At 56.6% G+C, this 10,642-nt stretch overlaps 1 protein-coding gene across 2 annotated transcripts; it reads right to left on the minus strand.

Moving 5' to 3' along the window:
• Positions 1–2,664: 2,664 nt before the first annotated feature.
• Positions 2,665–9,255, minus strand: DYNLL2 (dynein light chain LC8-type 2; the record flags this gene model as incomplete). 2 transcript variants are annotated; one of them, XM_082776682.1, is made up of 3 exons in its annotated part: positions 2,665–4,521; positions 6,193–6,331; positions 9,100–9,255. In XM_082776682.1, the coding sequence occupies 2 exons, from the start codon at positions 6,322–6,324 to the stop codon at positions 4,384–4,386; spliced, it is 270 nt and encodes an 89-aa protein (XP_082632808.1). In that variant the 3' UTR covers positions 2,665–4,383. The 2 variants fall into 2 exon arrangements, with proteins under 2 accessions (XP_082632808.1, XP_082632807.1); XM_082776681.1 differs by lacking the exon at positions 9,100–9,255 and having other exon boundaries at positions 6,193–6,345.
• Between the last annotated feature and the right edge of the window lie 1,387 nt (positions 9,256–10,642).

Consider the following 10,642-nt stretch of genomic DNA (forward strand, 5'->3'; position numbering starts at 1 on the left):
AGGGACAAGGAGCCACAGCAGGGCCAGATGAAACCAAAGCTTAACCCAGGGCCAAATCCTGCTGAGCAGGACCTGGCGCTGCCCCTGCTCAGGCTGCAGGCACAGGGACAGGACGGTATCAGGCCCGGCGGGGCCGTGCCTGAAGCACGGAGCAGGCCTCGGAGGAGAGGCCGGAAAGAAGGAAGCCAGAGGCTCAAAAGCCAAAAAATACATCTGGATAGTGCCCAGGTCGACGTGGAGCTGACGTGTTTGAGACGGTCCAGATGGGGCGTGCTGCTTTACGGCCGTCTGCTCCCTTCCCTGCACGGGGATTGAGCTGTGTAGGGGAAACCTGGCCCAGCACGGTGCTGTGTGACACCGCCGCCTGCCCTGCCCTCGCTGCCCTGCTCAGCACCAACACCCCGGTAAGCTCGGTGCCCGGGGTCACTCGCAGAAGGGCTGTTGGAGCTGCTGACCAGGACTAGGTGTTACTTGTCTGAATGGCACTGAGTCACTGCTCAGCCTCAGCTAGCCGCTGCCTCGAGGGAGGAAGCACAAACACGGCCGGCTCCTGCAGCTCCGTAGCCACAGGGGGCTGTGAGAGGCAAGCCTCATGCCCAGGCACCGCTGCCGTGAGTCACCGCCTGGCAGAGGGTGTCCGAGTCACTGCTCAATAAATAGAACAAAGCCGGGAACCCCCGGGTGGGCAGGGACAGCACAGCCCCGCTTCCTTCAGCGAGCGCCAGCCGTCTCCTCGGGGTTTACCAGGAGCACGAGATAAAGGAGATTTCCATGTTTCAGCACAAATCTCCCACAAAAACACCGAGAAGAGGAACGTGTCCTTTGGGTGCCAGGCTTACCGGCACAGGCTCTGCCTCCACGTGCCTGGGAGGATTAAGGCTGCGGTGCCGCTGCTGCAGAGTGACTTTGCAGGGCAGGAGGAGAGGAGAGCACGGGCACACGGCCCCGCTGCTCCCACAGGAGCAGGCTGCAGAGCCCGGCCCCTGCTTGGGCTGCCAGGGTTGGGAGGACCTCGCCGTCACTCTGTCCCTTCCCAGAGCCACAGGTGGTCACAGCCCGGGGGGAAAGAGGAATATTGTGCCAGCAAGGCAGGCAGCAAGGCTGGCTCCTCCTGGCCATGGGAATAACGCACCTCCTCCAGCTGCTTTACTCCTCAAAGAGAAATGAATCCCAGCTAACAACCAACACACGGAGCACAGCTACCAGAGAGGAGCCCCTTCAGCGTCACAAACCGCTGCTTTCGCAAGGCCACACCTAGAAGAAATATAAGGAATTGAAAAACTCTGCCTGCAAGGAAATAACGTGACGCTCCCCAGCCATGAACCCGCAGCGAGCGCGCGCACACGTCTGCAGGCACCGTCCCGAGCCCACAGGCAGCAGCCAGCAGCTCAGCCCGCTGCCCTCAGACGTTTCTGAACGCCTGGAAGGCAGCGTGGTAACATCCACTGAGCTTACACTGAAATAGCAGTTTGCCCAAACATCTGGAAGCAGTTTCTTTCTCCAGATGTTTCCCCCGCAGACACATACCTTCCACTCGGTGCCCCGGATCCAGATGTTTCCAAGCAGCTCCACGCTCAGCAGGCGCCCTGGGGACGCTGCCAGGCTCCCCAGCACGGCCACGGTTAACACTCCGAGGCATAATGCGGGACACCTGCACGTGGTGGAAACTGGAGACAAAACACGGAGCCCGGCAATGGAAAAAGTCGAAGCCAAAAGCTGCGTCAGGCAGCTGCTGGGGAGCCCGGGGGGAAGGCAGCGGGGACACAAAGCTCTGTGTTAAAACCTCAGCTGCGCAGAGGGAAGTGCTGCTCGACTTCGGGCAGCTCGCGCCTTCCAGAGCCCCAGCACTGCACAAAGGAGCATTCAGAGGGAAAGCTGCGGACTTGCAGCGCTGGGATCTGCTGCAGGGGTTAGGGGCAGGTGAGCAGGGCTTGGTTTCACCCCCCAGCATAACGCTGAAGGTGCGAGCTTCTGGTCCTCAGCCTGGAGCTCAAACCCATTTCCTACTCCGTGTGTGTGAGTTCAAGGCACGGTGTCCCACCAGGGCTCAGTTACACCAGCACGAGCCTCCTTTTCACCATATGTTCAGATCAGCAGCTTCTGGACATTCCTGAGCCACTTTTTACAAGGGAAGCCAGAGGGGGTGACTCCCCCAGCCCCACAAGGCTGCAGGTGCTCTCTTGGAGCTGCACCAAGTGACCCGCAGAGCCCCAGCACGGTTTAGGTTAAGCCCACACAGCCACGCTGCCAGCTAAAAGGCTCCCTGGGAGCAGAGGGAGGAGCAGCAGCAGCGCTCCCAGCTCCTCCCAAACATAGGAACCGCCTCTGCTTTTCAGCACTGTCAGGTGCAGGTTAGACAGACTGCCTGTGTGTAGCAAACACACTGCTGCTTATTTTGGAGCTCTGCTTTCAGCTCATTTTGTGGCTGCTCAACGCGAGCCTCGTGCTCGTCTATGGCTCAGCTCACAGGAGCGGGGACCCCGGCTGCTCCGCTGCCCCCCTCACGCCTCCAGACCCAGGTTACCTGGCACAGCAGCACCCAGCAGGGCTGCAGGAGGATGCGCTCCCCTCAGTCCCCTCCTTCTGGCTCCCTGGTGCAGGGACAAGACGAGAGCAGTTTGTGCTTTGGGCAGTAGGCAATGAAGACACCAGAGGCTGTTGAAATGTGTCAATTCACCTTTAATGTTTGAAAAAAATAAATGGTATTTGAGCCATTGCAGTTATGAAGGGAACGTATCTTGCTCCACAAGAGACCGTGAACAGGTTCACATTAGACTCATGCTTGGAAAAAACAAATCCAAAACATTCTTCTTTCAGATCAAGAGTGGAGTTCCGAACAGACAAGACCACAAGAGTGCCCCAGACAGCCCAAGGCACATTACCCCAGTGCAGACATTTCCATCAACATGAAGTAATGACAGCTACATTCTTTCTAGTTACAACATTGTTCTATCAATATTACAAAATTAGGCATACTTTGGATTTTGCACAGAGACAAGGACTTTTACTTCAGGAAGTAGTCAACCTGGGTCACCAGAGTCATTTCGCAACGAAGAGCTCCCTTCACTCTGCCTTCCCCCACCCCAGCAGTGACTTGTTACCAACACCAAATTTGTCCTAGAGACACGAGTTAGGCTCCCAAGCCCAGTGATTTGTCTATGAATTAGTTAAACCAACAGACAGTGACAGCACCAAGTATCCACTTGCCATCACACAGCCTTTGTCCTTCAGGATTCCTCCCACCCAGATACAGAACACTTCCTGCAGTTTAATCCGAGGGTCAGTACGTACTAAGACAACATCACTGCTGAACCTATTGGAGACCAAGACGTTTTTCTGCCATTGCAGCAGATGTCACATGAGTTTCCTTCACACAAACATCACATGTAAATTTAACTTCTTGGTACTGTGCTTTAAGAACAAAAGCAGATATCAGAACATGGAGGACAGGCCTCCAGAAATAGCTTATCAGCTACAGAAATAAAAAAAGGAGACAGTGGCCACTTACAAGTCTTCCACATGATTAGCTTGTTTTAAAGGAGAGCATCAAGTTAAGGCAGTGTTGAGACAACTGGCTACGAACATGCCAAATAGCTGTTGTCAGCAGTCACCAATTTGATATCCTACTCCGTTCAGGGGTGGGCCGTGTGGCCAACTTTAGATCTCAGCACCAGGGTCTAAAGACTCCAGCCACAGCACGCTGCTTCCTGCAGCGAGCAGCAGCTCAAGGGGTGCTTGTTGAAGCCTTCTAGACCAGGCTGAGGTGCTTACAAGTCTAGGTCAACGCTTCAGCAGAGCCAAAAATACAGTGATGGGTACTGAAAGAACACTGAGGGTGCCAGCTGCACGTCTGGTTATCACAGTCCAAGGTGGAGTTCAACTTGTGTGAAAGCCACGTAAAGAAGAGCCACCCCACCAGCTTCCAGGTGGTTTAGGTACCTGCACTGAGGTTACTGGGAGAGCCAGCTCTCTACAGTCTGCAGGGTGGGTTCGGAGGCTCACACTGGCTTTGCTCCTCATGACAAGGTTAACAGTCTAGTAAAACTCAGTAAGGAAGTCAGGGGCTTTTTGGCCTGCCCAAAGTTTTCCCAGCCTCAAAGAAGGAGTTACCACTGAGGGAGCTGTTGTGGAATAGTTTTATTTCTTCCCACGTAAAGGCCATTGTTTAAGCATTTACAGGTTTCCTAGTGCAATACAACCAAAAAAAGCAGTAACAAAAAAATGCCGCCTTCTTCCCAGGCAACTAAACAGAAGTAGAATTTTACTGCAACATATACACATTAAATATAGTATACAGTCCATGCAGCGGCATAGCCATGTTAAAGGGAGTCGTGGCTTCAGCCATCAGTGCATTACAGTCCGAATTTCACTTGCTCCTACTTCCTATCCAGACTTGAAGAGAAGAATTGCAACCTGACCCAAGTAAAAATAGATGAAGTGCTTTGTCTCGTGTGTTACATAGCTGCCAAAGTTTCTGCCAACAATGCAGTGCCAAGTTGGGTTGTATTTCTTGTCAAATTCCTGAAGAAACAGAAGAGAGGCGTTAAGGCCAAGAAAGCCCACATGAAAATAGTTCTAAGCACAAATTCTTTGCCGGTTCTGTTCGCACACTAACGCCCCTCCTCCCACCTGCAGCATCCTTACATTCCCTGCCACAAGACACCATTGTGTGGAGTGAGGCAGTGCCTGACATGAGCCAGGCCTCTGCACTGGCTGCTCTGCAGGATCCAACGCAAGCAAATTATCTCCCGAGATGTGGAGCACACATCTGCCCTGGGCAGAGCGAGCAGCCCTAAGTGCTCTCCCTGGTACAGACCTATTCAAGCCCCACATATAGGCTAGCTCGGGGGAATATTTCTCCTCTCCCATTCCAAACCCACTCACAAAAAATAAAAAAAGGTTTTGGCATGTCTGCTCTGGCAAGGCATTTGAGCTTAAAGGTCACCTAAAAAAAGGAAGGAGAAGTCTGCCTTATGCTGTTTGGGATCCTTCATGGAGGGGAAAAAATGGGCAGTGAAAATAAGCAGGCAAATTCACAAAACAAAACCCTGAGGTCAGAGGTGAGCAAGGTCAACTCTGGACCCTCAAGAATTCTTAGTCTTCTACTTAGCAGGTAAGGGAGGGTTAAAGAGTTTTCTCCTCCCTCTACTACACAACTCCCAGGAACACCCTTCCCTCCCCCTCAGAGCCAGAAGAACAGACTCGATGTTCAAGATTAAAGCAAGACTCAGTCCTCAGACAGCAGCAAGACAGTTTCAGCTCTTTGCAGGTAACCTTTGAAGTAAAGAAAAGCTTTCTTGCCAGGGCTTGAAGGTGCATCAAATCACTTCCCTCCTCCCAATGCTTAGGAAATAAAGGGCAACTGTTTGGATTCCTTCTGCTGCATTCCCTCATTTTACAGACTGCATTGCCCCAAGTGCTTTCAGATAGGTCTTGCCTCATCAGATCAAAGTGATCTGAGAAGTCAGGAGACACCTCTGAATCCTTTACATTCAGGGTTAGGTTACAAGCAAGGCCCAGGAGCTAATCCTGGTGCTAGGGCTGCATTGCCTACATAATCACCTTCCTCCTTGAAAAGCACTTTGCCTGACCATTCAGAGAAGTGGCCACAGAGGAAACCAACAGCTCCCCAGATGCTGACAAGCATGAGCCTGAAGCCAACAGGTTCCTGAGAACAGGGAGGCACCTCTTCACAAAACTGCCTGCACCGCTTTTACAGCAGCATCTCCACATCCCTGGCAGGCAGCACAAGGCTGCGTCCTCCTCCACACCCGCTGCCTCGGAGCCAGAACACGCAGACAGAGCTGCTCATGCAGGGCTGCCCACTTCTGAGGGAAACTTCGGAGCAATCCCACCCCGCACCAGCACTGCCAGTCCAGCAGCAGCTGCGGAGCAAGTCCTGAGGAGAGGCTGCAGCCAGCTCTAAGCTGAGAGATCCAGTGGGAGAGCACACAAGCACGCACTCAGCTCGCTCAAAGCTTGCCAGAGCAGCAGACCAGGCCCTGCTCTGCCACAGCCTCCCTCTGACCTTGGAGAAGTCACTCCTTTCTCTTGGGAATAGTGGCAAGAAGCAGAAAAAGCATCTCCTCCTTCCAAGAAGCATGAAGTCTCAAACCACTCAGGCTCGACTCACACACACAAGAGCTTCAGCCGTGAGTCTCAGGCAGAGCAGCCCCCTCGCCCCTCGGTTACCTTCTTTATATACGCTGCAATGTCCTTTTCTATGTTGTACTTCTCCATTGCCTGCGTGGCACAGTCAACGGCATCCTGCTGCATGTCCTCGGACATGTCCGCATTCTTGATGACAGCCTTTCTGTCAGACATGGTGAACCTAAGGCAGAACATAAGATTCTGTTAATCCCTTCCCCAGAAAGGAGAAGCTGCCTGCGCAGAGGTTTCTCTCTGTGGCAGGCTGTGTCACAAGCTGATACTACCAACTCCCCCTGCTACAACCAGCAGGAGTTTATCAGGGTAGCCCACAGCAGCCCCAGGCCGAGATCTCCCTTCCAGCTGGAGCACTGGCACTGCCCTGGGGGTTAGATCAGGTAGTCCAACATCAGCACCTGCATCGAACAGGCAGGGAAAGCTGCGTGGGAGGAGATGAGATGTGTGGAGACACAGCCCTCCTAGACAACAGGCTACAGCCAAGCTTGCCTTCCAGGTGCACCAGTGGTTTGGGCATCTTAAGCTCAGGGCCTCGCGAGCAGACCTCAGGCAGCCTGTGCCCAGCATGTCAGCACTAGCACTGCTTTCACCTCAGCCTCAACCAGAGCTACTGCTGCTAGTAGAGCCTGGAATGACAGGCGGAATGGGGAACAGCACTCGTTCCCTCACCTCACCACTGCTTTGCCACCGAAACCCAGACTTCAGCAGTTCTCACGGGACAAAGCCGGCCTGACAAAATAGAAACACTACACTGCAGCCTTGGAACACGTGGGGAAGCACAGCCAGGGAAAACAGCCTCCCATTTTCCTCCCCCAGCCTGTGAGCCAGAGGCCAGCATGCTGGTACTGCCCTCATCTCTAGGAAACCAGGGAGAGGTAACTTGAGCTGAGCATTTAACCCCTTGGCTATCACCCACTTAAGGTGTTTTGTACCAGGCAGTGAAACCATTCACACAGACTTCCCACAGCCCTTTTAGGGAAGCATTCAGCTTTGGGAAGTGTCCCTCGTGCAGTTCATGTCATCCTAGAAAGCAGGGATTTGGCAACCCCAACCCTGCAGCAATTCCCCAAGCAGAGGCTGACCTACACACCAGGAAAGGCTTCTGGGCAGCCCTGCTGTCAGCTGTCCCACTCCACCACCCCAGGCAGGCCCACCAGGATGCACGCCTTGTCCGGGGACTGTGAGTGAAGGCCTGTGCTGGCACCTTGGCAGCAGCTCCTACCAGAGAGCATTTAAACTGGGTGAAATTAAGCCTTTGGTGGCAACAAGTGCCTCCAATTAAGCCTGCAGAGCACCATTAAGTTTACTAATACCTCTACAGCACTGCAAGTCTGAGCACTACTACCAAGAATGTTTTGCAATAGTGAAACTACACATTCTTAGCTTTACCAGGGAGTGAAGAAAATCTGCTGCAATGATTGCTTCCTGGAACAGTCCCAGAAAACTGAAGGAGTAGCTTTGTTACAGCAATTAAAGGAGCCTGCTAGCCAGAGAGAAAGAGAATCCAGTTACATAATTGCAGCCCTACAATTACAATACTTCAATTCTTTACTCTGCACTTGAGGACTTCTACTGCAACCTTAATTTATACTGTTTAGATGCAGTGTTTAATAGAGCACCGCTATTAACATGCACTAATAGCATCAGGAGGAATGGCAGGAACTGAGCTCACACAGCAGAGAGCACACGCCTCTACCCCTTCTCTGGAAAAGGCACTTCCAGCCACTTTGTTCCCCTCTCTGCTGTGGTTTAAGCCAGCAGGTTTCAGGTTGGGGCTGAGAAACCCTGGCAGTGAAGACATCGCTCAGGAGAACCAAAATGCCTGCCTACAGGTTTAGCTCCACTATCCAGGGGCTTGGAAAGTCCTTTAAAGGATCTTCAGGGGGTCCACCCCACAGGAAATCACAGGAAAAGGGAAGCAGCAGAAATTCACTTGTGGGTTATTCTTCTAAGAAAAAGCCTCTTTAGGGAAGGAAGGCCAACAAGTTCTCATGGATTCCAAGGCCTTCCCACGCCTCCAGCACACAGTTCAGAGGGCATTTTCCATTACATAAGCAGACACTGAATGACCTGCAGAAAGCATCTTCCCTCCTCATTGTTCAGGGAAGCCACCAAGGGCCAGCAGCTGCAGAGGAACAAGCCATTATCCTTCAGCAGGGCTGCAGGTGCCTGCCTGTCTGCCCTCCCAGCGCCACTGCTCCAGGGCACAGCAACCTCCAGGGGCTGGCAGCCAGGCCCCTGGTGCAAGGCAGGGCCAGCTCCCACCACCCCTCAGCACCCCACTGCAGGGCCCTGCCCCCACCACAGGTCCATAGGCCCTGTCCCCACCAGGCCAGCCCCACGCACACGCCCTGTCCCTGCACCACGGAGCACTGCCAGCCTTCGGGGCTCTGCCACCTGCACCGGGAGGAGGGGAGACACAAAGCCCCGGTGCAGCAGTAACAGCCCAGCCCCAGCAGCTGGGAGCAGGATGGGGCTCCAGCCCAGCACCCTCCCGCAGCAGGGCAGAATGGGGCCCCGGGCAGCGCCCAGAACTCCCCTCCGGAGCAGGGGGGCTGCGGGAGGAGGCCCCAGCCCAGCTCCGCGGCAGCAGGAGGGGGCTGGGGAAGGGGGCGCGGTCCGGCCCGGCCTAGCACGGCTCAGCACAGCCCGGCACGGCCCTTCCCCGGCTGGCCCCTGCCGAGACTCTCGGGGAGGCGGCGGCGAGCGCAGGCCGGGCGCTGCGTGACCTTCACCGGGGGGAGCCCCGGGGCGGCGGTGACCTTGCCCGGAGCGAGGCCGGCGGCGGTGCCGGGCGTGCGGAGCGGGCACCGGGACCCCCTCACCGGGACTCCCTCGCCGTGAGCCGCTACCACCCCCTTTCTCTCCTTCCCAGCCTTCCCCTCCCGCGGGCGGACCCCGCACACGGAGCCCCGCAGCCCCGGCGCCGCTCACCTTCACAGTGACGGGGCCAAGCCGGGAGAGCGCAGCGCGGCACAGCACAGCAGGGCACGGCGCCGAGGAGTAGGAGGAGGAGGTGGGAGAGGCCCGGACCCGCGCGGCTCTGCCCGCTCCGCTCCGCTCCCTGCGCCGCGCCGAGCGCTCTGCGCCGCGCCGCCGCGCCGCGCTCAAATACCGCCCCGCCCGCTGCGGCGCGCGGCCCGCCGCGCTCCCATTGGCTGCGCCGCGCCGCACGCCGCGCCCCGATTGGCTGCGCCGCCGCGCTGCCCGCCGCCCCGGCCCGTCCGCCCGCGCTGCTCTGCCTACATCCTGTTTCATCCCACAATGCCGCGCGGCCGGCGCGGGGCGGGGCGGGGCGGGGCGGGGCTTTGCTGCGCGGGGGGGCGGGGCCTCGAGGGCCCGATCCGGAGGGTGCTGAGCCCGGCCCCGGGGGGTGCTGAGGGGCCGGTGTGGAGCCCCCGGGGTGTCCCCCACCCAGCCGTGTCCCCAAGCACCCCAACACCCCCAGACCCCACTGTCCACGTCTCCAGGGTGCTGAGGGCACCGCTTGGCTCCCCCGCAGGGCTCAGCCTCACTCCTGGCCCCGCAGCACCACGCTCGTTCCTCCGCTCCCCGCTCATTTATTGTTTTTTTTCCCAAATTTACACCGGCAGCAAGGCTTGGGGACCCATCACGGCCACCAGCACCGCGTCCCATGACAGTCGCTGCCTTTCCATGGGGTTTCCAAGCCAGCCCTGCCAGCTCCAGCCCCACTTCACATGCCCATATAACCCCAGCCCTCCTTCATGTGCCCATATAACCCCAAACCTCCTTCACGTGCCCATAAATCCCCAGCCCCAGTGCTGAGCTGGCCACAAAGTGTCCCCACACCAGCTCCTGGGGTGACCCGTGGCCGTCACGGTCCCCTGTGACATTTGGGAGATAAAGGGCAGGGACGGGAGGGGACACGAGAGCCCTTTGGTAACACTGGTGGCCCGGCAGAGCTGCTCGCCCGAGGCTCCTCAGGTGTTTTGGCTCCGTGTCCCCGGAAAAGGCACCGGGACACAAAGGCAGCAAAGCCCAGGAGGGCCACGTCACGCTCTCCTCGTGTTTCACGTACGCACAAAAGCCAAGGTGAGGACAAAAGGGGAGAACAAAAACCCCGTTCTCTCCGAAACCCGGGCTGAGGTCTGGCACCACAACGCCTCGCTCTGCACTTCTGCTTTCCCCGCAGGAAAGCCACGGTGAAACCCGGTGAGAGCGACCCAGCACGTCCCAAACGGCACTGTCAGCCCCTTGAAGGGCAGATTCTGCACCCGGCTGGGATGCTCTGCACGAAACCAGCTCCTCGGCCGCTTGGGTTCCCCCTGCGGGGCTCCTGCCCTCGCTAAACGTGCCCCGGGCATGCAGCTGCCCTCCGGGCCGCCCGTCTGCCAGGCTGGCTGCCCGCCAGCTCCGATTTGGGTTGCTCCATTGCACTTGGGCAGAGGTGCCAAGAAACCACCTGAGGAAAAGCCCAGCAGAAATAAAATAAAATAAAAAAATAATAAAAAAATAA

This window comes from Aythya marila (assembly GCF_965140915.1).
Source record: "Aythya marila genome assembly, chromosome: 20".
In the NCBI taxonomy this organism is placed as follows: Eukaryota; Metazoa; Chordata; class Aves; order Anseriformes; family Anatidae; genus Aythya; species Aythya marila.